Source organism: Anser anser, assembly GCF_964211835.1.
Source record: "Anser anser genome assembly, chromosome: 2".
Lineage (NCBI taxonomy): Eukaryota > Metazoa > Chordata > Aves > Anseriformes > Anatidae > Anser > Anser anser.
The window spans coordinates 25,410,010-25,437,493 of NC_139721.1; the positions used below are offsets into that span (position 1 = coordinate 25,410,010).

At 37.7% G+C, this 27,484-nt stretch overlaps 1 protein-coding gene across 4 annotated transcripts in view; it reads left to right on the plus strand.

Moving 5' to 3' along the window:
• Positions 1 to 25,205, plus strand: part of TRIQK (triple QxxK/R motif containing) — a 63,092-nt gene extending 37,887 nt beyond the window's left edge. For all 4 annotated transcript variants that reach the window (XM_083822981.1, XM_083822980.1, XM_083822979.1 and 1 more), the window contains exons 3-4: positions 10,475 to 10,560; positions 19,992 to 25,205. In XM_083822981.1, coding sequence (XP_083679107.1) covers positions 10,475 to 10,560; positions 19,992 to 20,105 — 200 coding nt within the window. In that variant the 3' untranslated portion in view covers positions 20,106 to 25,205. The remainder of the gene's footprint in view (positions 1 to 10,474; positions 10,561 to 19,991) is intronic.
• Positions 25,206 to 27,484: the final 2,279 nt, after the last annotated feature.

A 27,484-nucleotide genomic window follows, 5' to 3' on the forward strand; every position in this document is an offset into this window, starting at 1 on the left:
CATCTTTCACACCCTTCAGGACAGGGACACACGGTGTCTTGTAAGAATCTACAGCACAACCAGGAGGTAAGTAGCAGCCAATGTGATTTGTCAATCCAATCTGATTTTCTTCTGTGACAGAGTAGCAAATCTTAAGGATGGAGCAAAGGAAGAGGCGCCATATGCCTCGACTTTATCAAGGCGTTTTGACAGCGTATTCTGATAAAAAAACAGAGACGTGTGAATACGGAGCTACTCTAAGATAGGTACCAAATTACTATGAAAACTCTACTTGGTGGTTATTAATGGCTTGGTGTCTGTTTGTAGAAGTGTAATGAGGGGTCCGTAGAGGTCTGTTCTGGACCCAGTATTTTAATGGTAAATGGGATGATGAATTTAGTTTGCAAATTCAGTATGGGAGAAAGTAAAGAGGTAGGAGTAAAAGATTACCTTATGAAAAAAAGCAGATAATAAATCAACTGTTCTCCAAGTTTATGATGGATATAACAAAAAGTAATGTTCTAAGAGTTCAGTAAGGAAGGTCTAAGTTAGATATTGAACATGCGGAAAACTTCCATGATAAAGTTCATGAAGAACTAAGGGAAAACTAGTGAGACTGCGCAGTCTCCCTTTTAAAGGACTGTTAAGAACTATGTAGACAAACATCCGTCGATAATTACTTAAGTAAACTTCATCTTCCTCTGGGGTGAGGACACAAACAAGGTAACTTCTAAGATCCCTTCCAGACCTGTCTTCTGTGATTCTGTAGTTCCCGTGTTTGTGTTGAACATGGTTGTTGGAAGGTCCTCCAGATACTGTGAGTGTCGGTGACAATGATGATGACACTCCCTTTCTCTTGCCTTTGCTACATAGCTTCTATTTGGTAGATCTCCTCCTGTTCAGCTTTTTTACCTATTAGGTGAGGTTATGAGTGTACCTTTGAACAAAATATATTAAAGAAGGACTGAGGCTGCAAAGACAGAGGTTGCAAAGAACGAAGGAGCACTCGCAGACCTTGCATGGCTCTGGAAGGATCGTGCTGCATGCTGTGTCTGTCTTCCTAGAAAGCTTTGACCATAAGTCTGTAACTCTGTTTCCACTTATTACAGGGTATATCACATTTTCCTCTATTTGCAGCCAGCGAAGTTAATAAAATCGGTGTAAGCCAAGTTGGAGCTGGGCTCAGCCTGTCTCAAAAAAGCAGAAAGATTCTTTGTGTGCTATATGGCCCGTACCACACGTTGTGCTGCTTTTTTCACACCTCTGATCGTCAAAGAAACCATACGGTAGTTTCCATTCTCTCCTCAAAACCTAATCAAATGTTTGATAAAAGCATGCTTGTACTCATGTTAATGTTGGTACTTCGCTCCTAAGCAGTCACATTTTTGTTTTGCTTTCCTCAGTTTCAGAATTTATACTAAAACATGGTTGTGTATATGAAAGTGCAAATGCTGGTAGTTGTTCCATAGCAAAATAATAAAAATGTGCTCAAAACTACATACGGACATTAATGCATGTATATATTATGTAAGCGGAGAAGAAAAGAAGCGAAACACTCACCCAGTGACCTGTTTTGAATTAATTATGTTAATTTATTTTTAAGAAAGGTGTTTAACGTTTTCATAGTTGTCTGAGTGAAAAATGTTAAGAGAGATTGTTGGAGAGGTTAATTGGAGAGCTGTCATCATGGGCGTTCAAGATACTCCGTGCTACATGGAGCTATTACTTTTTAATGGCTGTCAGCACACACCTGTTGGGCTTAAGCAAAAGGTTTAAAAAGATTATTTAATTTCGGAATGTATGAAAAAATGCCCATCAAACTCTGTCTAGTAAATATCAATATTTTTACTGCTGTTCTTCATAACCTTTGTTATGGTCTTACAATTAATTGAAAATATTCTGCAGGTGTTGAAAATAATGAAATTTCATGACTGAATTAACTGATTTAGAGTATTGATTTTTTTTCTATGTTATTGATAACCAGCTTTCTGAAATGTTTCTTAAATTTTTATGTATATTTTTGAAAGATTCCTTTAAAAAGTATTTGAATTAGCACCTTTCTATACTTCTTAATTGCCTGTTATAGTCAACCTATCCCTAGTTGAGATTTTAAATGTAAAGCATTTCATTAATGCTGCTTTTCATGGCAACTCAGAGGAAATTCTGAGGGATTTTCTAAGGGATTTTGTTTCCAGTCAGAATATTATATTTAACAAATACTACCAGACTTGCGTTTTGGAATCGGAGAAAGATAGCAATAATTAAATGGGTATATTTTGATATATTTAAGGATGCTTTATATTTTGATTTTATTTTATTTTTTTAATCTTGCAGACGGCATACAAGGAACTTATTCATTTTAATGCATCCTTCTTGTTGGCTTAGAGCTGAAATATAGTTGCTTGAAAATTAATTTACCCCTCATGAATGACTGGTTGGATTATCCTTGTAGCATTAAATGTCAACCCTGAGCTCAGAGCACATTGTGTCTACGGTAAAAAGTTGTCCCTGAGCACTTAATGTTGTGTTAAATGATGATGTGTCCTTTGCAAATGTATTATTAGTGTCAAGCTGTTCTGTCTCTCAAGATTGAAAAATGGTCAGTGATTTGAGCTGCCATTAAACCTGAATAAAAAAGAGAGAGGCTGTGGGGGGTTTTCATGCTTTTTCTGAGTACACACATATTCTTGAGTATGTGTAAGACATAACAAAGTGTTTCTGTTAACCTGAGACTCCGAAAACTCTGTAATCACAGCAATTAAAAACAAGAAAACCTCTTTTCTGTTTCTCTGGAAAAGAGTGGTACTTGAATAGTCTGTGTGACATTGAGACCACAAAAAACTATATTAAATACTTGAGGGCTTCGTCCTGTTTTCATGCATATGAACTAGAGTTCTGGCACCAGTTCTCGAAGGTGGATTATAACACCCTAAATACAGTTACTGATGAGTGATTTGCTGTCTGATTTTAACTGAGGTTAGGCCAGAATTTTCTTTGGAATTGTGTTTTTCTGAGGTTCCCAGACCAATAGTTATTTCCAAATTTAAAGTTGTAGAGTTATAGATGATGCATGCGTATTTAAGACATAGATGTCAGTTATGATTAGAGTTTCACAGAGTTTCACTGGATTCAAATTCTGTTACTCATTGAATGCACAGTGGCTAGTTTAAGATCTCTGAAAAAGGTTTAAACATATACTTCTGTACACACATCTTAGACGATAGTTGCATTGATACCTCTGTGGATCTGGATGATTTTACAAAGCACTTGAGAAAACACTTCTTTCCCCATACCGGACACCTAACTTGCTGGCATTAATAAAGGCACTTAAAGAAAAACTCTGCTACTGAGACGGTCCATTTGCAGGAGTTTCAGGGCATATAGAAAAAAAAATAAACTTTATTCCATCACAATAAAAAATAAACTACTGTAAAATTATGGAACTGTTGAAGGTACTAACTGACTTGAACTTTTGAGTCAGTTAACTTGCTGTATTTGCAGCCTATTGAATTCACAGAATCATGGAACAGTTTGGGTTGGAAGATCATCTAATTCCAACACCCCTGCCATGGGCAGGGACACCTCCCACTAGACCAGGCTGCCCAAAGCCCCATCCAACCTGGCCATATTGAGCTGCTTGTCAACCACCATGCCCAGGTCCTTCTCCTCAACCTGTTCTCCACCCAGCCTGTACTTGTGCTTGGGATTGCCCCAGACCGGTTGCCGGACCTTGCACTTGGTCTCGTTGAAGTTCATGAGGTTCTCACAGACCCACCTCTCAGGTCTGTCCAGGTTCCTCAGGATGGCAGCCCTTTCCCTCCAGCACCACACAGCTTGGTGTCATCAGCAAAATTCCTGAGGGTGCACTCAATTTCACTGTCCATGTCACCAACAAAGATATTAGATAGTGCCAGTCCCAATAGCAACCTCTGAGGAACACCACTCATTACTGATCTGTACCTGGACATCGAGCCATTGACTGCAACTCTTTGAGTGTGACCATACAGCCAATCCCTTACCCACCAACTGGTCCATCTGTCAAACCCATGTCTCTCCAGTTTAGAGACAAGGATATCATGGGGGACAGTGTCAAATGCTTTGCACAAGTCCACGAAGATGATGTCAGATGCTCTTCCCCTATCCACCCCATGCTGTAGCCCTGTTGTAGAAGGCCACCATATTTGTCAGGCACGATCTGACCTTAGTAAAACCATGTTGGTTTTACAATTCCTTTGGTGCACATCAGTTACATTACTGATTCACAGAATTTCACAGAATGGTTGAGGTTGGAAGGGACCTCTGGGCATCTTATAGTCCAACCCGCTGCACAAGCAGGGCCAGTTAGTGCTGATTGCCCAGGACCATGGCAAGGTGACTTATGAAGATCTCCAAGCAAAAAGACTGCAAATTTTCTGGGCAACCTGTGCCAGTGCTCCGTCACCCACACAGTAAAGAAGTGCTTCCTGACGTTGAGATGGAGCCTCCTGTGTTCTGGTTTGTGCCTGTTGCCTCTAGTCCTGCCACTGGGAACCACTGTAAAAAGCCTGACTGCCCTCATTGCACCCTCCCTTCAGGTATTTATAGACAGTGATGAGATTCACCCTGAGCCTCCTCTTCTCCAGGCTGAGCAGTCCCGGCTCTCTAGGCTTTTCCTTGTAGGAGAGCTGCTCCAGGTCCTTGATCATCTTTGTGGCCCTTTGTTACCCCTGGTACAGTGGGGAAATCGAGGGGCTGCTCAAAGGCAGACTGTGGAAAACCTAAAAAGCCCAGAGGACCATTTTCTTCTGTCCTTGTTCAGTAGGATTTCGCAGGAGGGTTCCTGGAACCTTCACTAGTTCGAACCAATAATAATAATAATAATAATGACATTGATTTCAGCTTAACTAGGTGTACTGTTTCACACTTCCAGTTTGACAGTAAAGCTGACCCCAGTCTATCTCTAGTTTCTAATTATCTATGTATACATTTTAGTCTGGGTGTCAGCATCAGTTACGTTAATGTATTTTAATTAAACTACTACCAGTAGCTAAAATTTACACGGTAGCTGTAGTTTTGTTACGCTTTAAACAATACTTTAGCATATGAAATATATTGCTACGATGTGGAGAAAAATCTTACTAGTGTTTTGATTATGACTATAATACCAGCACAGAAAGATTCAGGACAGCAGTTTGTTGGTTGCTACAAATTATACTGAAAGCGTTGAAAGGAATTTTAAATCTGTAATGTTGATTAGCAAATTTTACTATCTGTCAGGTTTTTTGGCATGCTGTAAATAACTCATCTTCAAATAATTCGTCTGAGTAATTAAATTTAGATTGCACATTTCTCATTTCAAATATTTTGACTCTTATCTATTTGCTTTTCCATTGTGGCTTAATTGGTGTGGTCTATATAAACGGACAATAAATTTATATACCTTTGTTATAAAGATCAGTCAGTGAATAGAACTTGGTATTCATCCCAGACAGAATTATGATTGAATGTATTTGCAAGATTAAAGCACTGAATTTACTTTTTTCTAATTAAAGGCAATTAAAGATTTGCAGACACAAATAAAAGACAATGAATTGAGGAATAAGTGTAGGAGCAAGTCCATTTGCAGGTGAAAAGAAGTGCCTTTGAAGCAGAACCAGCTGTATTTTCATTGAAAGAATAACAGTTTAGGAAGCTTTTCTGCATGTGCTCGCTTGATAGCATAATGTACTCATAAGCAGCTTACGCAGTACAGTATTCAGAAAATAGCAGTGCATTAATTTTTAAAGTAGCAAATGCAGGCAAAGAGCAGTGCTGCCACATGACGATAATGAAGGTGGATATGGTAAAGTCTACTGAGAGAAAAGAAAGCAGAGAGCTCCTGAAATGTGAACATTTATAAAACAATAACTAGATATTCATATGATAATAAGCTTGGACAGCAGTATCAACAAAGGCCAAAGATGCAGTCCTGTTTCTGCTTAAGCCTGATGAATTGAAAAGCAGAGAGGCAGTCTTTAGTCAGTTATTCAATTCCAGTAATAAGCTATTGTTGCAATGAAAGAGTAAACATCTAGAAGGATCAGGAATCTAATTTTTTTTAAGAAGTTATTATATAGGCTCAGGTTGTATGGTAAATGGCAGCATCTTTAATCAAAATCTTAGGTGTAGTCCATTTTCTTAAAATATTGCACTCAGCACGTTGCATTCTCAGTTACATGTGTTACAGAGTTTGTTATCTAGGCAAAAATACAGTTATGCATAGTACCTCGTAATGTCACAGTGTTTCTGCAGAGTAAAAAAAAAATATCCCTGAGAACTTAATGAACTTACCTAGCTCATATGTGTTATTTAGTCTAAGTTTTGCATTAATTGTGGTGCCATTGGATGTTTAGTTAAAGAGAATACTGAATATACCAGAATATACCGATGCTGAATATACCAGATAGGGTCACCTCTAATCTGTTATTAAAATTATTGAATAGGAGATATTTGGGATCTTGTTCTCTAGTGTGAACAGAGAAAAATCACAACATTTCTTGTGAAATCCATAGCCTTTTAATCCTAGTTACATGAGGAGAAACAACTCTATGCTGCATATTGTATGAATACCTAACATTTGCTCTGAGGGAAACACTTTGGCATTTTTCACAATACAGCTGTGTTTAGTAGCTGAAAAACTCTCCCCATCTTTCACTGTTATCTTTACGCTTTTCTAATTCTACAGCTAATAGAAGAGTCTTCATTTCCACTCCTGGAAAGTTTCAAAGCAGGATTGCTAAACGGGCACAACTCTGTTCAGCTACTACTGAGGTCCTTTTGCCACCCAAGGAGCAGTAAAACAATATGGGCAGACAAGGACAGGATAAAGGGGTGGGATGAAGGGTGAGCACTGGAGAGCTTCTGAAGACAACTTCAAGCACTGAAATGGAAAGGTGGATGGTCTTTGCAGCTGCTCTTGGGAGGGACTGGCAAGGCGCAAGAGAAGCAGGGAGGAGATGGCTGTAGGCAGTAAGAAAAATTTCCTTATCATGGACTAGTTCTTTGGCCTTAAAAATTGAAAGAAAGTGATGGATGGACTTCAGAAAAGTTGTAAAGAAAGAAGTGGTGAGTTTATAAAAAAAAAAAAGTTAAAAAAAAAAAAGGAAAGTCAGCACTGGAGTTTGAGAGAAGAAATGAAGAATTGATTATAATGATAATGTGAAGAAGTAAAAGAGGAAAGTATTTTGCTTAGGTAATACAGAAAGTAAGATTTGGTCTGGAAATTTTCCAATTCTATGTTTTTGGCTTCTTTTTTGGCCTTCCTATGTTCCCTCAGGAAAACTCTCTGTCTGTCTTGAATAGACATTGGGTAAACCAGACAAATGAGGCTTTGTCTGATGAGTCCGTCTTAACTGGCTTTGATGGTCACTTTCTGGGAAGAAGAAACAACTTTAACTGATGACTCTGACAGATAAATGTACAAGAAAACTTGCAGGATGAGGTAGATAAAACTAGAAGAAATTGGGAGTGTGAATATACGTGTTCCAACTGGTTGAAATTGCAGACTCAGAAGAACATAGGGAGCTATTATTATTTATTTCTGCTTGTTTTCCAGGTGGTAATGATCAGTGTTCACGTGATACGGGCTTTGCATTTCATAGTTCTTTATAGTCCTGTAGTGCAGATGTCTTTCCCAAGGCCTCAGAAAGTTCAGATGTTTTAAGAGTCTTTTAGTACAATAGCTAAATCTGGTTTTCATTACAAAGGACTTCACAGATGCCCTTTTTAAACTTTTGCACTTCGTGGACTCAGACTGTTTCCCTACCATATATATTTTTTTCCTTTGGCTTTCACGTTTAGCAAGGAGAGTGGTAAATTCATGACAGGTGCATAGATTTGGAGAACTACCAGCTCTAGAGTCATTATTAAAATAGCCTATTTGTTATATAGGGGGGTTTAGTTGTTCATATCAGATTTAATATAAATCTGGATGTATTCTCTGGATAAGCTGAATCTAGTCTTAGCCATACCCACAGTACTGGAATAAACAGTACCAGAACGCTTGAAACTGTGGGAAGGAACACCAATAATCTCTCCCTTTTCTAGGAATAGACTGTGTAATATTTACCCTTGCTCTAGTCACCTTCACAGCTGGTCCTTGGAGAGGAAGAGGGAGAATGGGCAATGTGAGGAAGAGGAGGTGGGGATCAGCATCTGACTTTTTTTCTCATTCCTAATGGGCCTTACAAAGCTTTCTAGTTTTTATCTAACTCCATGGCATCACAGGAAGGGAAACCTCTGTCTGTCCTGCTTTATTTACCCCAGATGGGAGAACAGCAAATCTGAATTATGAGAACTGAAATTGAACCTAGTCCTTGTCAGTTTTATACTTCTAAACAAAAGTATTTGTTGTGCTTAAAACATATCAGATGGATAAATTTCTATAGTTTGTTCATGAGTAAGTAAGAACAGCTGCATCACTTTATTGAAAGTTGGCTACAAACAAACAAACAAAAAAATTCAAGACTGGGGTATACCTATGCCAAATTTCACCCTGGAGTGAATTTTTATGAGTTATAAACTCCTGCCATTTATAATGGAAATTCTGACAGCTCTTTAACTGTTTCATTGCAAAGGTACGACTGCAGTACTTTAGGAAGAAGAAACACATTGTCTTTCAGGCTGGTTTCGTCTCATGATTTAGCCATTTGGGTTGTTCCTGCAATTCTTTCTGTAACTGTTTAGAATATTACAGCACTCCACTCTCTGTTGCATCCTGTTTTCAGATATCATTGACTTCTGAAGAATAATGGTGCAGTCATCCTGTCCTGTAAATATGATATGTTGACTGGATGAATATGTTGGAACGTCAGTCATAAGTAGTCATTTTGTCATCTTCACTCCATCCTCTAAGAAGGCTCCTTGGATATATGCTTTTTTCACTTGGTTTTGGTTATTTTTCTTTTTGTCACTGGGTATTTTCTAAGTTATTTCAGTTCTTTTATGAATAATACCTGACCAGCGGATAATACAGAGACCTTCACAATATATAATCCCCAGGGCTGAGGAGAGATTATACCATGAGAGCAAATTCATAATGCGAGTTCAGCATCCACAATATTCTACACAGAGAAGAGCTCTGCATTGAGTATGAGCAGAGAGATGAAACAGAAAAGGTGGACAAAGGTAGAAGTGTGTTTCCATGAATTCAGAGTATCGCTGGAGAAGATCTTTCTTTTCCAGTTCATGTTTCAGAATTTCTCCACTGTGCTGTAATATCCCAGTTTTGAAGATGACAATGAAATGAGAAGATTGCACTATTGATTGTGAACATAAGGCCCCATCTGGCAGATTAAATGGGAGTGCTGCATGCACAAAACTACTGAGCACTCTTTTAGAGGAAAAGGTTAAGTTATCTGAATTTAACAACGATGAAACCTAGATGTAAAACTAGTGGTAAAGAAAATAATGAAAGATTTCTACTTTAAGCATTGCAGCTCAGCTTTGTAAATAGGCAAAAAGGACAAAATGCATGTACGCATGGGGCAGGTGGGGGGTGGAGGAAAGGACTTTTTTGAAAAGACAAAGCGGTTTCACTGAGATTCTACCCCTCTGAGCATTTTCTTAGAGTATTCTTCTTTTCCTTCTCCTCCTTTTCTGACTGTATCAGTACCTTGACTTCTGTGGACTTAAAGAGGCTATGGTTAATAGTATACAGTACAACAGTAGCAGGGACTTTAAGCAGGAAAAATATACCTGAGATATATCAAGTATCTTATGCTTTATTATTAAGTTGAGATAAAAGATTTATGACATTTCTAAGTACTTTCATGTCTTCCTCTGAACTCGGTTCATATAGACTCACAGTAATGAAACACTTGGCTGCACTATTTAGTGGCTGCAAGAGGTAGTCCCCATTTTTTAAAAGTCCATCTAAGACACTTCTGGAGGATTCTGTGTAATGTGTTTCTATAAACGGATGGTGCGAAGCAGTGGTTTTATTAATGCTTACTTGGACTGACCTGCATGTCTCCAAGTTCTGCTACTCACGGAATAATGTTCCCGTTCAGAATGATGAAACATTTACACTCACCAGAATGTCACGTATTACACATTTATAAGTGCGTTAGAGATGACTAACCAACAAAAATGATAATGAAAATTTTGTTTTGATTGAAAAGTGAGGGAAAAAAACGTCATCCGTCTTTAATCTACTTATTTGCTGTCTGATGCGTACAGAACAATTTAGTAAGCATCGTTCTAGTGGGTGGCTGTCGGTATGTGTATTTGGATGTCTCTCTGGAGTAATAAGTTCTGCACTGATTTATCAACTCTTGCTTGTTGCTATCATCACCTGTGCTGAGGACCGTTGTTGCACTGGTTGGGCCCCTGGCTTATAAAGCAGCTTCTGGTTAAAGTGCTGAATTGGGGGATGTTTTCAAAATGTTAGATCTGACTTTCAAACTGAAATAATTGCTGACATTCTTTATCTTTTTTTTTTTTCATCATTTTCAATAAATGTGTTTTTCTGCTCTAGGAAAACAAGATTATAAGAAAACCAGGCCTATGTTAAGAGCAACAAGATTAAAAGCAGAGGCCAAGAAAACTGCACTAGGCGTGAAGGTAGAGTTCTCTTTGATAGCTTATCCCACCTTTGTGTATTTCTTGTTTCTTTTCCCCATAGATGTACTGCGTGAATATTGATTTCTGAGAGATATTGTTTATGACACTTCAAAATCTAAGTGGAATGCCGGAATCTAAAATATTTATGATGGATTGCTTTTACTTAACCCTAAGATAACTAGAATAGATGAAACACTAAAGGATTTTAAGTAGTCCATGTTCTTGTTATGATGCATACTTTAATGTCAGTAAAATATTGTATACTTAGAAAATTGATCTTTTCTGTGAGCCACTCTGTGCACAAAACAAATGCTTTAATGATTTTATATTGTTACAAAAGTGACAATACACAAAACATCTCCCTTCTTCCTCTTCCTGCCCTATACCCGTTTCTAAGAACTAGGCTTTCTAGAATAAGTTTCTTATGTCATTTAAAGACAGTGTTTGTTAAATATTGTAAATTCACAGCATTATCATCTCAGTCTGCATTCTTGTGTACTACCTCTGACTTGGAAAACAGTAGGCTTAACTAACAGCAAAATACTTGGAAAGGGACTGAAATATGTTTTGGAAATGTCCCTGTTCCAGGCTGGTATGAAGTGTAATAGTGGCTGGCTGAATATGGCTGTGAATATGAAGAAGGAAGGCAATCAGGAATATTATGTTCTATCCAGGATCATCAGAATGGAGTTTGGCTGAATGTACTTTGGTTATTTAGGTGGCATCCAATATTTTTCCATCATACTTATTTTTGAATCAAAGTGATATACAATTAGCTTAGCAGGAAGGTTAAAAAATGTTGTGTTTTTGTTTGTTTGTTTGCTTTGTTTTTAAAAGATCAGACACCTGAGTATTCTAGTGAAAGGAACTTTAGAAATGTTAAAAGGAGAACATTTTCTTGTTTCTGGCAGATGAGAAATCAATTTTTTCAAGTTATAGCTTATAGCAAATGCCAAGGTATTACTACCAAGCTGTAACAGCTGTTGAGCTGCCAGATGATGTATTTGGTTGTCTTCCAGAATTTGCTATTATAATCACGAAACAGTGCTTTCTTTTTGCTCCTGATTGCTGATCTCGATCAAGCATTACCATGCGATGCAGTATGTTTTCACAACATAATCTCCTCAGTTAGTGCTGTGTGTCAGGTTTTAATGAGAAAAAGTAGATTGCCTTTTTTGTTTAAAGGATAGATTATTAACCTTTTGAGTTCAATGTTTTCTCCTTCCCTTCTTATTAAATTTTACTTTTTCTTTTCATTTTACTTTCAATGACATGACCTTTTAAAAGTGATGTTCTACCTGGAGACTTTTGCTGTACAGCCTAGTTCTTTAGAAATGTACAAGTTTTACGTGTATCTCTTACAAGTGAGAAAAATATGTCCTTCAGACTATGTTTTGTTTCATTTTTATCTTGAGTAATTATTACTTTAAAATGATGGAGAATAGAAAAGCATACGTGTAATCATATGTATAATGAATACCAAATATTAGTGAATAAGGAGAACAAGAACAGTTTATACTGTACAAATTGTTTCTGCATATTTTTGTAGAATGCCAGCTTTGTTGCAGTTTGGAATGACTTTTGCCATCAAAGTGCACACGTGCTCTCCAGGTCCTGGGGTGTTGTGTTCCTGGGGTTGCGCTAGTTGCAATGTCTTAGGTGTCTTAGGTTTGCAATTCTGCCTCTGCCTTTTAAACAAACAAACAAACAAACCAAAACATAACAACAATAACAACAAAAACTTTAAAATATTGTCTTCTGGCTGTTACATTTCTTGCACACATGGGCCATAAAATCTGATTCTGATTGCCCCCAAACAGATCTCAGTCGTTTTCCTTGCTTCCTAATTGCTGACAAAAGCTGGCAGAGCTTAAGCAAAAGGGAAGGGAAGGTGGACACTTCTCCCTGCAGGGATGTGCTTGTGGGGCAAGGAAGGCACGGCCTTTGTATACAACCTTCTCGCTGAGCTTATATAACCCATCAGGTTATGTACAATTCTGAAACTATTTCGAGGCTAAATGCACATAATTGTTTGTTTCCTAATATTCAGAGTTTTGCATGTGCCTGAGCTCTTCATTTGGGAAGGTATTCTCACAGCTGTCACTTCATATTAGCAAAGTTTTCTGATGCTGATAAACAACATGGTTCACCTTCCTAAGGGTGAGGTTTTAGTGTTTTTATACGACGTAGGCTCCGATTCTGTACTGTGACAGTTGACTAACTTCAGTTTTTGTTGAAAGAAAAGTGGTGTAATTACAGTGCAATGCAATAAGTAGGCAGCACTTTAAATAGAAATGGCCAAGGCTCTTGTTAAATGTTTGAGAAAAAACATATATATGTGCACTCTCCATTTATTTGTTTATCCAGGTTTCAATACACGATATAGTAGGTATGCAGCACTTCAAAATATATTAACATTTTCCTATAAAAGCTAAGTTGCAGGTAATAAAAATACTGTAGAGGAGATATAACCTTATCATACTTATAGAAGTACAACCTCTCAAGGAAAGAGGAAAATTTTATACATTTACGAAAATGCCATTTACAATAGGTTTTTTTTAGTACTTAGTGATACCTCTAGCATTGTTTTGCACTGGGGTCCAATTCATGGGAAGAACAACCACTAGATATAAACTAAGGTATTTAGGGAAAGAGGAGGACTGAAAAACAGAGAAGGGATGTAGTCCTCAATATCTATGAAGATAATGAAATTCTGTTGTTGTGTATTTCACCATAAGAGCTGACAACATTTGCTTTAAAAAAAAAGCCTTATAAATGACATAAAACTTTCGAGAACTGATCCCCTGGAGATCCTTCACATTTCATCGCTGGCATACTAATTAGCTTGTCTTGTCAAACTTTGATTGCCTTGTCATTTTAATGCAAGGTTTAAAGTAACAAAGTTTCTTTCAGTCACTGCCATTTAGTACTTTTTAATTTCCCCAATGAGAGATTTTATCCATGTTGATAATGTCAGAGAAGTAGCTAAGCACTAATAACTATCAAAAGTTAGTTCAAGCAGGGTGACCATGCTAGTATTCAATGTAATATTCACTCTTTAAACATGTTTAAAAATTAAATATTGTAAAAGAGCTATTGTGCTGGCTCTGTTTGTATACATGACACTAATGCAGACAGTGCCAAAATACATGGTGCGTCTTGGACAAGCAGGATCCCTGTCTTAAGAAATAACTTGGAGAGAAAGCAATCTGTTGGATGTTTCTTGGTTTTTGGATAAGACAAAATTCTTTATAGCAGTACCAAAAAGGGAGCCTCTGAATTTTCTCTTTGTGGTTGTTTTGTTGCCCCCAGAGGTCGTGCTGATGGAAGCCCACCTGGAGGTGACGACCAGGTGGAGTAGCAAGGACTCTATGCTGTCAGTGCTGACTCAGCTCTTAGAGGTGCCAGTGGGAGGGTGGCAAGGGGAAGATGGTTTGAGGAGTGTTCAAGTTCAGCCCCAAATAGCTGGGGTTTTGTATGCAGAGGCCAAAAGTAATGGGAAGTCTTGAGGAGATGTTTTTTTCACAGGCTGCAAGAATGAATCTGTGGTCCAAGGGATAGATGATGAAGTCTTCTCTACTGTTGGAAAGCAGACACAAATCTGAACAGTAGCATTTTACACCCACTTGCAAAGACATAATCAGCTGCAGAATACCGCTCCATAGAGAATTATTAGCATCATAGTACATTGATTGAGCTAAGAAATAAATGTTTCTTAGAGAAGTGGAAGCTCTCTGTCTTGTCTTTCTTCTGCATATCTGCTTAATCTATTGTTTAGCTAGCTAGCTCTCTATTAAGAGTTTATCTCATCTGGAACAAGTTATGTATGAAGAGATAACAAAACATTCCTAGTGTATTTTGGCAAAGGGTGTTCTCTGATTTCATGCTGCTCATAATCTGCTATGTTAGTGGACTGTTTGCCAAGATATGTTGGGAATACAGTTTCATAGCTTTGCAGAAATTAAGGCCACAAGGGACTATTAGATCATTTGATCTGGCCTCCTATATACTACAGATCATAAAATTTCATCCAGATACCTTCTAGGAAATCCAAGCACTTTTGTAGGCCCAAAGTACTGGGTCTTCAAACCAGTTTATGTGCCTCACAAAAAGAGCAGGGCAGCTTAATATACCACCAATGAACAGTGTGATATATTCCCGGTGCTCCCAGCAGTCAGACTTTGATCCCTGACCTTGAAATGGAAGGGAGAGGGGAAAAAAAGCGTACAAAGTGAAAAAACAAAATCAGATTGCTCCCGTCTGACCCTGGCCTGACCAGTACACTTAAGCACAGTAATCATGGTGACTTTCAGCATGTGAACAAGATGCACCAGGCGGGAGCTTAGGAGGGTTTTCTGTACCATCTCAGAGCAGAAGTCCATCTTTCTCAGGCTTTAGTATCTGGCTATGACCAAGCTCTAACACTTCAAAGGATAGTTGAAAGAAAGGAAGTCCAACAATAAAACATCATATCCCGGTAATGGAATCAATATAATTGAAGGGAAATTTATTGGAAAGGACAGAAACTCTTACTCTGATCCTATATAGAAAAGTCTGAAGCACAGAAGCATGAACTGTCATTATTTTTGACAATCTGTTACTCCAGGGATTCAGAATGTAGCAGTGACCATGAAAACAATTCCAGTCTTCCCAGGCCCTGAAGGAAGGGAGCAGTCTGGAGGATTTTTTTCACCAGATCCAGAGCTAGCAGCCAGGACCTCCTTTCACACATGCCCAAGCTGAAGTATTCTTCCCAATGGCTAATTATTTTTACCTTTATTTTTTTGAGAAACCTTGCTATAAAAGACTCACAGCCATGGAAGTCCATATTCTCCCCAAGAGGTTACTTGAATGTTCATTCATTCTTGTTCCTAGGAAATTACATCTTATTTCAAGACCGAGTTTATCTAATCTCGGCAGGACCTCAAGAGGTTCTTGTAAACAAGGTAGAAGGACCCCACACTGTGAAGCATCTTACTTAAATACAGGTATATGGCATATAGTTATATGCTGTAACCAAGCTACCTCTCATTCTTCTCTATGATAAAATAAATAACAGTCATCTCCTTACTGGAAATCCCCCTTTCCACATCTAGAGATCGCACTGAGGGAGTGGTTACCTCTTAAATCGAAAGACCTTTTTAGAGTCACAGGCTTTCAAGGCAGAGTCTTCCATTTTGTAAGTACTGCCTTTGTAAGTGCTACAATATTATCTAGTAGCATCTTTGTAGTACTACAATATTACAATTATAACTACTATATTATCTTGCATTTAGCTGTGTTAAAATGAATCCTGCTTTGTGATCATATAACCATCTGTTTTAGATGACATTGTAGTAGTACCTTGGTTTCATTATTTGAGACCATAATGGTTTTTGTAACATCTGAAAATCTTAATGGTAAAAGTTTATAACCTAAAAATTACTGATAAAAGTTAGTAAATTACTTTTGTTACCTTGCATTAGATGTTAAATGTCTTGTTAACAAGTAAACATTCATTTTTAGTTCTTATTTTTTGAAATTCTAAAAAATGGTCACAGTGAATGCCCAGCTAAAGTCTTCCACTTAGAAATTATATGGGATAAGAAGATTTATTTTTAAGTCCATGTAAGTTTTATTTCTAAAAAGACAAATGTCCTTGGTCCATGTGATTTTCTTTTTATCCCTTTTCAGAAATATCTAGAAATAGTTTCTATAATAGTTTCAATAGTTCAGAAATTTGTGGTACTCTTTCACCTAGATTAAGATGGTGTCAGATAAAATATATATATATATATATACGTCTATTTGGAGGACAATAAACAAATAAGTTAACATGTAAAAAACTTAAAATTTCCTGAGTGTGGTATTTTGTTATATACATGGTATCTGATACTGTTATACACAGTGTCCAAATATGTACAACTATATTCAACATATTTTCCCCACCTAGTCCCCCATGTTTTTTCATATCCTGATTAATCTTATTTAGATCCCAACTCTGCAACTTATTCCATCAGGTTGAATCTGAGGACATTACCAGAGTATTTTGGCATGAGAGACATAAAACTGACAAAAATGATAGGAGAATTAAATCTACGGTATTTTGTAATGGCATGTGTTTCCTTTATGGAGAAGTTTCTGACAAACTTAACTAAGCTGCAATCAATAGATTTCTGCAGAAATTCTAAATTTGAGAGAATATAGTAGAAAATTGTGTTCCTTTTAAAAGCTTCTTTGACTGTACTTTGGAATTTGAGAGCAGGGATTTTATTTCCTAGTGTTCTGCACCGTGTTATAAAAGAAAAAAGAAAAAAGGAGAAAAAGCCCTGTGATCATTTTAAGTTTATTTCTATAAGACTTCTTCTTATTGGTTAATTATTCATGGTGAAATCCTCAGAGTAAATGGATTTCGCAGAGGGATGATAGGGATGATCCATAAAGTGCAAGAGAAAGGGAGCTATATATGCCAAGCGGGGAGTATTTTAACATTTCATTTCTATGCATGGCTTAAAATACAAATAGCAAAGCCTGATAAGTATAAAACAAATTAGAATGACAATATGTACTGTTGTTGCACAGACAGTGTAGTGGTGTAGCGTCTCATTTGCTACTTACATTGCAAAATTTATGTTTATAAAAGTTCATAAACTGGATACAATTCTTAAGAGACTGCATATCCCTAGCTAAGAGCCAGGCGTCCTTTGTTAGACCATTTATTTTAGATTTTTGTTACTTGGCCTTCTTCAGTAACTCAGAATTAAGGTGCTTGCATAATTCTCAAGCTTGGAATTTCAATAAGGCTTGTCATTCCCAGGGTTAATAAATACTGATCCATTCACCTACATCCTAATGCCTGTGTAAGGAAAGTAATGTTATCATGGTGTTACTTGCTGTAAAACTTAGGCAGAGAGAAATTAAAGAGCTGCTCCCAAGCAGTTATTGGGCAGCCTGAGGATAAAATCAAGATTTTCCCAGTTTTGCATCCCAGAAAACATATCTTTAATGCAAACATTCCCCCCAGTTTTGCTGCTGCTACCGCGGTATTTCATAAGGGAGTCTGGGGAGAAGGGAGAGGGAAGGTGGCCTGATTGTAGAGCAGAAAACATGGCAAGTGTGACATCCAAACAAGGGAAAAAACTTTTAATACTGGAATGAATTTGCTGTCTGTGTCAAGTGTGAACGGTGCCTGCATTGTACGGTTTTGTTGTCCACTCTCCTGAGCAGATGGAGCTTGCAGTTGTATGTCACTTGTTTATTACATCCTCTTAAGATTAGTAGCTGTGTGGCCAGATGGGTCTGGGAGCACAGCTGTGGATACAAGGAAATAAATGAAACCTGTCTGATGCTGCCATGCCCTTTTGTGAGATACTGACGTGTTGTAACTGCAACAAAGCAAAAATCACTTTCCTTTAATATATTAGTGAATTAGATGTATTTTTTTTTTTAATCAAATCATATAAAAACAGGAGGGTAAGGCTCAGAGAATGGGATAACTCTAAGAGGAAAATGTAGCTGAAATCCTTAGCAAACAGCCTCAGCAAATTTACAGGAACGATTTTAATGTAAAATAAATTTAAAGTGCATATCAATTAATCATCCATATAAAATGTAAAGCAAAGGTTTCTATAGAACAAAGACTTCTATAAAGCTTACACCAACTAGGCAGTAGTATTTCAAAGTTTATTAGACGGCATATGTTGAATTATTGATCCAACATTCTGATAAACTATATAATGCATTCATGTAAATGCAAATGAAATGCTGTTCTATAGAAGAATGCCAGATTATGGGCTAGACTTTAAAAAGTGAAGCTAACACACTTTTAACTCCTTCATGGCAGTGGACGTGCAAAGTCAGTCACAAAGCTACCACGAATCTGGAGATCCCGGATGGGACTTGTCCTGCAGCGTAGATCTCTACACCTGACCCATCATCTACACTCCCTTCATAGTCTAAGGGGAGAAACAGGCATTTTTAGAGGGTGTCCCTGTGACCTCGTTTAGATTTCTTGTTTAGGACACAAGGAATCTTACACTGAAGAGGGCCAGATCCTCTCCTTCACCTGGAAAGGTTGCCTGATTGTCTAGGTGAGGTGTAGGCATCTCCCTTCTGTCCCACTGGCAGAGTAAGTTTGATGTAAGCATCTTCTGTACCAATTCAGATTAGTTGCTATAAATGCATTAAACTGTTTCTCCCCTTTTAAGTATATGGGTGGGTTGCTCTGATGCAGATGATTTGTAGGTTAACATGAAGCTGAGATTCTGAGGAGAGATTATTGCTTCTTTTTGTAGGGAGTAGGTGGTTTGTGGGGGTGGGCAAACTGACCTGTTCCTTATGAGTACATGATTTGTACGTGTACCCCAGTACATGATTTCAAAAATCCTTCACGGTGATAGGTAAGGAAGCGGCGCGTGCTGTTAGCTGTGAAAGTGGTACTTACTGTGGGCTGGAGGAACACAGGGGTTTTTCTCAAATCTGTATTTCTTCTTTTATTGTCTAACAAAATGAGAGTCAACGGTAAAGGGAGTGTGCTGTGCTTTCCTGGAAAATAAAAACTTAAAAATCTGAAACACTGCAACTTTGCGAGAAGTAGTGTTTTAAAGAGGATGATCACACTCTGATTTGTTATATCCAAGATCTAAAGCTGGAGCTTAACAGAGTCCAGCCTTAAGATAGAATATGATGATAGGCAGTCACATAGTGAATATGACGTTTAGTAGAAAAACATTTTTTTCTGATTCTGAAAGCTGCTATAAATCATGTATACTTTGGAAGACTCTTTTATGTTAATTAAGGAAGATGCAGCAAGTTGCAATATTTTATGGGAAGAGAGGCAAGTGCAAGTGCGAATTGTTGTGCTTTTTGCCTTATTGAAGAGAGGAAAGAAGAAAAGTTTCATCCAATTCTGAAGGATTTTGTAGATCCATATTGTAATGTATGCCAGGAGGTTGGGAGGTAGAGGTAGCAATTTTCATTGACTTCCACCATACTGTGTTTGCTTCATTAAAAAATTACAAATTTGTTGGCAAAAAGCAGTAACATATTGCTAGAAAACATCAAAATTCACAGTGTAAATTCATAACTTAAATTTGTGTTCAAAACTGTGGTTCATGAATTCTGTTTTCTTTTGAAAAGGAAGGGATGGAATAATAAAAGGACATAAAGCTCCTATTTCTAGGTCAGACCAAGATCTTTGAGCCAAGGATCTTATTTCTGGCGGTGTATCAAACTCACCAAAATCTTTATTAAGTGAATGGGTTTTATAACACTCTGAATTGGTAATCAAAAAGAAGAAATCATTAAAGTATTGATACATTATGCAGAGTCTACGTCTGGTGTTATTTTGATGTGCATTATAGAGGGGAAGTAACATTTATTTCTTATTTATCTTAAATTATGATAGTGTTCCTAACAGTTTTTGTTTTGCCTTTTTTTTTTTTTTTCTGCAGGAAGTTGCCCTTGTCCTTGCAGCTATATTGGTATTTTTGTTGGCTTTCTATGCTTTCTTTTATCTTAACATTTCCAATGAAGTTGACCTTGATCTGGATCCAGATGAAAACTAGCAGATGCAATGAATCTATCATCACGATTTCTTCAGCTTGAACAAGACTACGTAGGAACACACAGTCTCTTCACTGTGAGACAGTAAACAATGCCATTTCTTGCAGTCCAAATTAGTAAGTTTTGCAATACATCAGTTACTTCTACATTCCAGATCTCCAAAATAAACGAAGAACACTCACGCCCGGCAAGTATATTTGGTTAACACCGAAGCCAGGAGCTGCAGTACAACACATGAAGTTTATTGTTTACATTATTTTTTCTCAGGCAGAGAACTTTGATGTCGAAAGACAGGTGCTATTATTATCATGGGTATTGATGCTGACTTCACAGGATAAGAATCTGCCTTGAGTAAATTTAGGAATCAAAGCTTCCTAATAGCCAAATTAAGTTCCTTTCCCTTTCCCAAGAGGAAGCAGAAATACCAAATAAAATAATCTTTTATTGTTTTATATTTAAAGTATATCAAAAAACCCTCGGTCTTTCTCTCCCTTTTAATCTTTCTTGTAAATGTGTGCGCACACATGCACACACAAAGATGGAAGAAATTGTAGGAAAAAATTATCTTTTTAGAAGCAGTCTGTCACCTCCTATATGGACTTAATTTTATGTCATCCCAGATTCTGTGTGCCCATATATCTACAGTAATCTTTTTCATTCTTTTGCCAACTGTTCAGCACACATGTGTTCTGTCAGAAATGGCACCTGGATGACAGAAGCTCTAGCATTCGCATATGCCTCTGAAACACAGTTCTTTGCCTCCTGTGCTGTCTGAACTAGTGTAAATAGAAAGTTCAGTCGATGTTGGGTTTAATTAGTGTATTGCTCTATTATTAATATAAAGTCAAAATTATATTTTAATTATACTCTTCCTGTTGTTTGTGGTATCAACTGGCTCTACCTGTGAGGGGGATGTTGTAAAAAAATTCTTTGTGGTTATACAATCATTTTTATCATCAAACTAATGTGTGAAGTTGTAAGTATTAAGAGGCTTTTTTTTTTATGTACACTTCTAATAATTGGGAAAATCTTGGCTCTGTGTCATCCTTTAATTTTCACAAAGTCTCTTTCAGAATATGCAGTGTAGATAACATTTCTGATGCCTTTGATAACCACAAGCAACTTGAAGAAGTTGGTATGTCAAAGCAGCTGCAGGGAGCTGTTAAATTCTGCCTTTACACTGTTCTGCTTCAGCTTCAGCATATTACTGAGCTTATGGTTGTAAAGGTTTTGGTTTGATCCTTTAAATTTGTGGTCAGTCTTTCTCTAGTTTGGTTTTGTTTTGAAACCAAGAAGAGCATGGAGCCATTAGTGCTGAATGTGCAAATAAGTTAGGCAGATTAACTTCCAGAAAAGCTACTATAATTCTGAAATCTTGTTAGCAGACTAGCTTGGTTGTATCTTTGATACTAGTCTGTGGGCTGAAGGTTAGGTTTAATTGTAAATGAGACATTTACTGACTTTTCCAGAAATGCCTGAGTAAGATTCCATACACTGATTTTGAAGACAAAGGCATACCAAATCCTAGCAACTGTTATAATGGAAAATATATTTATTTTAAATTGACACAGTCCCATTATCACCACTTAAGGAACTTAGATCAATGCAGTTAATTTTTAAACCATACAGTAACTATGACCATATACGTTATGGCTCTCTAAGGATACACTTCTTATCTCTCGTACTCCTCATTCACTTTATGTAATGCAAAACAACTCCTCTAGAAATTCAGAGTACAACCGTCTTCCAAGAATATGAAAGGGAAAAACATATACATGCAAATATTTCTCATTTTCTAATTATGACTGTTACAGACACAAAATCTTAACATTTATACATTCATATGACTTATAGGCGGCTAATACTCTTATACGTGACCAAACGCTTACCAACACGTTGAATTTATGGTGAAGCATTTTCTGACACATGGCCCGCCTTTCAGTGCAGAGAAAAGCATATCACAATCTGTCTTCTTGGATGTGACATGCCGTTCATTTCACCAGTGCCACACCACATGTCACAGAACCTACAGACCTCTCCTTTTACTTTGCATGAGCAATTTTCTTGTTCCATAAAATGCTGGAAGGATTGCTTTCTTAATGTGTTTATGTAGCTCCCTGGGTGGTATGTGGTCTCAGAATGATGTGTGGTTATCCCCATCATGCAAGTTGTCTCGTAACTTGCTTTCTGACTTGGTTACATTAAAAAGCATGCTATTCTTACTGTCAAATTTATGAAGTTCTTAGAACATGAAGATCTCATTTCCCATAATTATGACTCATAGACAAAATCTGAAGTGCATAAATGTGTGACTGAAGCGACTTTCCTGTTTTGTGGCTTATCAGTCCATATTGCCCACAAGTACCATAGTTTGCAGTTTGTCTGTTGGCTTCGTTAAGGTTAGGCCTTCTCATTTGCATGAAAGATATTTTCATGTAATGAGAAGATTTTCTGTTGCTTAAATAAACTGGATAGAGTTCTGTTCAGTGTACACAGAAATACCTGGTAAATATTGCAGGAAGCACACTGTTTCTCTTATCAGCACAATAATTTCTAAAGGAACCATGTCAATATGTTTTTAAAGCTAAAAGCTTCCACCTTTCATAAATTTTTTTATCCCTGTTTTTCTAAAAGGCACAAGCACAACAACATTAACAATGAGTTTGGATTATGAGCTTACTCATTTATGAATTCGCTGAAATTACAACTGATTTACTCAAAGGAGATCATAATCTAACCTGAAGTTATTTTTACTTTCTAGTGACCATACCTGGTAATTTAGAATAGGGACTGATTTGAATCTTGCAAACATGTGGCTTATTTTGCTCTTAATTATATCACAGACTGAAATATGCCTCCTTATTTTTGGACCATCTATCTTTGTATGAGTTGCTTAGTGCCTATGTTAATAATAAATGTATTTGTATTATCTTTGTGCTCTTATTAATGTTGGAGGTATCACATTGAATTACATATACATTTTGAAGGACACTAAAGCAATCTGGACAGCACAATGTTCAAATGTGCACAGTGATATTCACCAGCTTTAGAATATTTATATTATTCTATACCTTTCTAACCTCTGAGCTCATATTCAGACTAAGTGTAGCCTATGAATACTTAAAAGACAATAAAGAGAACTTCCCTTGGCATCTTATCCAATACCAATACAGCAGATTTTCTGTAGATGAAGTTGTTCCGTGTAGCTCCCATCAACTTCAGACAAGTTGACTTTATTATAAAAGTGATACTTTTATACACTTGCTTCAAAGAAAGATTGCTGATCAAATCACTTACACAGCAGCCCTGGCTTGACTGGGTAGGTTTTTTCAAGGGTATTTACCTCTGGGAACAGGGTAGACTTCAGTCTGCTTGTGGAGTAAACAGAGTTTCTTTCAGGCAGAGGTTGTGGTGGAGATGCCTGTACTGGGCCCTCGCGCAGTGGGTGGGAGAGGATGTCCCATCTGGAAGAGTCTCTGGCTAGGAAGGCACGACAGCCTTCCAGCAGTGATTTTGCTCAGTAAATATTTCCTCAGCAGTTTTTCTTTTCCCTTTGATCCCACAGAGGCAGAACCAGCATGTAGACCATCTCAGGACAGAAGCCTCAGTATAGTAGTTTTACTAGTGCTGCTGGTGAGCATTGCCAAGGAAAGGCTTTAACTCTATTTCCTAGAGTCCATAAATATATTTTACTGGAAGCTTAGGAGGCATGTTAAGCATTTCCCTAATGGACCCTAGAGATGTATTTAAACTTTTGTTGAAGAACGCTTTATTTAAACTTCACTGTTGCATATCATATGGACATCATGTGATTCAGGGTATGTCATAGCTCCTTCCATTCATCAGACCAGCTTGTAGCAGGGACAGCACGTACATAACTGCAAAGATGTACAACACCAGCAAACTCATCCTTTCATTTAGGTATAATCTAGAATAGCTGACCTAACAAGCTGTGTTTGGAAGCAACTTCTAAACAACCCAACTAAGCGAAGGCACAGTGGAAGCCCTACAAAACTACCCATCCCATGTCCATGAAAACTGCTACCAAGGAAGAGGCTTTTCTGCTGAATTAGGGCCAAGTTTTGAATGCTGCCCCTTCGGAGAGGAAAACGTTGCTAGCAGCTCCCAGTAGAGTTATGATTCATTTTGCTCTGATGTATGGGATTGCGCCTATAAAAGGCACAACTGAGCCAACTGGTGAAGGTCAAATGCATTTGGGACAATTTTCTGTAAAGTACTGTACTTGAAATGCAGACTATGCAAGTTAGAGTGCCAACAAACAGGATACTACAGATCTTGATTGCATTTCAAGTTTTACTTACAGTAGCATAATAATTAGTGATGCTTATGACTAAGAAAATAACAATATGGCACATCAATAAGACAGCAGAAATGTGACGTTGGAACTGCTTCTTAAAAGATTTTGTGGTGGATTATGCCTGCACTTTGGGAAATGAATCCATGAGATAAATAAACTGGCAAAGATTGTCTGTGATCATATGCTTACAATATTTTTCCCTGAAAGAGCCGACGCTGATATATCGCAGCACTTTTCCCCATCATCCTCTTAGTTTGCTGTAATACATTCTTTCATAGATGTATTTCTACACTTTTCCAAGAGTGAAGAAATATTTTTTTTGTAGTTTATCAATGCATTTAACTGACAGAATCCTCTACTCTTCTTCCACCCCCACCCCCCCTTAATCAGAACCAAATTGGTGGGGAGACAGCCAAAATGTTAGGTACCAGTGTCTCTCAAGCAGATGTCACACCACTATTTTTTAGCTCGTTTAAATGAATAAACATGTTAAACTGTGAAGTATTACATTTTGGATTTTTTCATTTAAAAAAATGGGACAATCTGTTTACTGTCCTTAATTGAGACAACAATCCTGGTGGTTGCCAGTTTTGGCAGTTTTAACGATGAACTATAAATATTGGGACAAATCAACTAACTGGTGATTGTGAAGAATAGTTCAAGTAGAAGCCTCATTTTGCATGAGTACTTTTTTCAGTGCTATATATTTTTTCTAACTTCTATAATTGTTATACTGTTTTTGCATGTTAAAGCCACAAATAAATACATGACTAGTCAAACGAGAGTCCTGATTCCCTTGTCTTATTCTTAGTCACTGAAAAGCAGATAAAAGCTGGCAGCTTATCTAGTTTTTCCAAATTCTTCCCAAAAGGTGTTTGTTCTGGTCAGTTATAGATACGGATATTATGAGGTATGAAAAGCTTCATTTTGCTGCACCTTCGAAGAAGTGAGTCTGCCATTTCACAAGGAAATTGTAGGAATTTATAAAGCAGAGGCACAGGAGGTAAGTATGGAGTATGGTGACAAACTGATACCTTTGTCCTATCACAGCCCCCCTGCGAATGAGAGTGGAAAGAAAAAGAACGAAAATGGCCAGTTCTTCCAGCAGACAGCCACCATGCAAGTCACCATGTTGCTGGAGAAGAGGGTGGAAGAAATGCTAACTCTGATGTCAAATCAGAGCTCACTCAACTTTTTATTTTTTGTAGGGAAAAAAAAAAGGGGGCGAGGGGGGCAGGAGGAAATAAAGATGTCTGAAACGAAGCAGCTTCTCGCTGGATCAATGGTTCATATATTTAAGTAAGGAATAAACTGGGTTTGGTAAATTTACACCTGGCTAATTGTTGCTACCTTCACATTAAAAAACAACAACCAACAAAAAAGCCAAGCTAAAGTAGCATTGTGTGTCTGCTATGGAGTTAAATGTAAATGTTCTTACTGATATTGGCAATGTCTTCATTTCTCTGGAGACACCTTCTTCTCCTGTGATCTGAACAGCAGAGAGGACAGACAGGGAGGGAAATGGCCGGGGAGCCCTTTTACTGATTCTGCACTCCTCAAGCATCACCCCTGCTCAGCAGGGACCTGCTGGTGTTTGGAGTGGACTGCACTCCTGGATTGCTTTGGACAGGCTACAAAAAAAGAACAGAGCCGTGCTTAACCTAGAGGGCGAGTCTCCTACCATCACTGGAGCCTGATTTGTTACCACAAATAAAGAGAAGCTGAGAGGTTGAGGCTTTTTACTTTTATTTATTGGGTTCTCAGAGGGGTGCCAGAAAAGTCTTTTTTTGTTGTTGTTGTCTGTTTGAAACTTGTTTCTGCATAGTTGTTTGCCTTACTCAGCGTGGGACTGCTTTCCAGTAAAAGGGTGCCAGGCTCATGCTTACTACTTTCGGTAGGAAATCTGTAGACGTTATTCTTTTGCAAGGGCAGGATGAGCTGCCACCTGCATTGCTCTCACCTGGCTGAAACTGAAGAGACCTCAAATAGTTATTACGCTATAATACAGAAAGACCTGCTCTGCTTTGGGAAGGACAGTAAAATCTGAAGTCAGGGAGATTTTTTTTTAGCCTACCTCAGGAGCCTTCACACTGGCCCACATAGTTAGAGTTCTTACGTCATTATCTGCTTTCTTGTCTTTTGATGGCTTCCTTTAGCTTCTCATTTAAAAAGATGAGCTAAGGTGCTATAGTTTTCTAATTAAAGCAGGGCTGTTTTAATAACTGTAGCGTGGGTTCTTGCTGCCCAAATGAGCTTATGACTGTCCCTTCTTAAAAGTCAGATGGTCGTATCTGAGTTTATTTGTTCATTAACTGTAGCTATTCTCAATCTGCTCATCTCAGGCATTACTTTACCTTTGTGCCACTGTGTCTTTGCCCTTCAAATAATAATAGAAAGTGCTGAACAGAGAAGACAGTAGAGGGGCTTCTTCAGATCACTGGTGACAGTAGAGAGGCTTCTTCAGGTCTTTGAAGAGCAACTTTTTACTTGGAGAGCAACTTTTTATTCAGGCAGATAGTGATAGGACAAGGGGGAATGGCTTTAAACTAAAAGAGGGGAGAGTTAGATTAGTTACGAGGAGGAAATTCTTCACTCTGAGGGCAATGAGGCCCTGGCACAGGCTGCCCAGAGAAGCTCTGGATGCCCCATCCCTGGAGGTGCTCAAGGCCAGGCTGGATGGGGCTTTGGGCAACCTGGTGTGGTGGGAGGTGTCCCTGCCCATGGCAGGGGGCTGGAACTGGGTGGGCTTTAAGGTCGCTTCCAACCCAAACCATTCCATGATTCTATGATTACCAAAGCCACAAATTCACTTAAAGTTGGGCAACCTATGTTAGGAAAATTTTTCCAGATTTTGAGTATGAAAAGCAGCCCTTTAAAACCTGCTGTATTCCTGTGAATGTTATTTAACAGTCTTCACACTTACACATGAAGACTTGTGAGTTCACATTAAAGTAAGGCAAGCTAAAAACATGATTGTATTATTCATGACAATACTGCAGATTTATTTATTTGTTTATTTCTCATAGACATTCATCATCTTTAATTAATAGAAAAGCTGTTTTG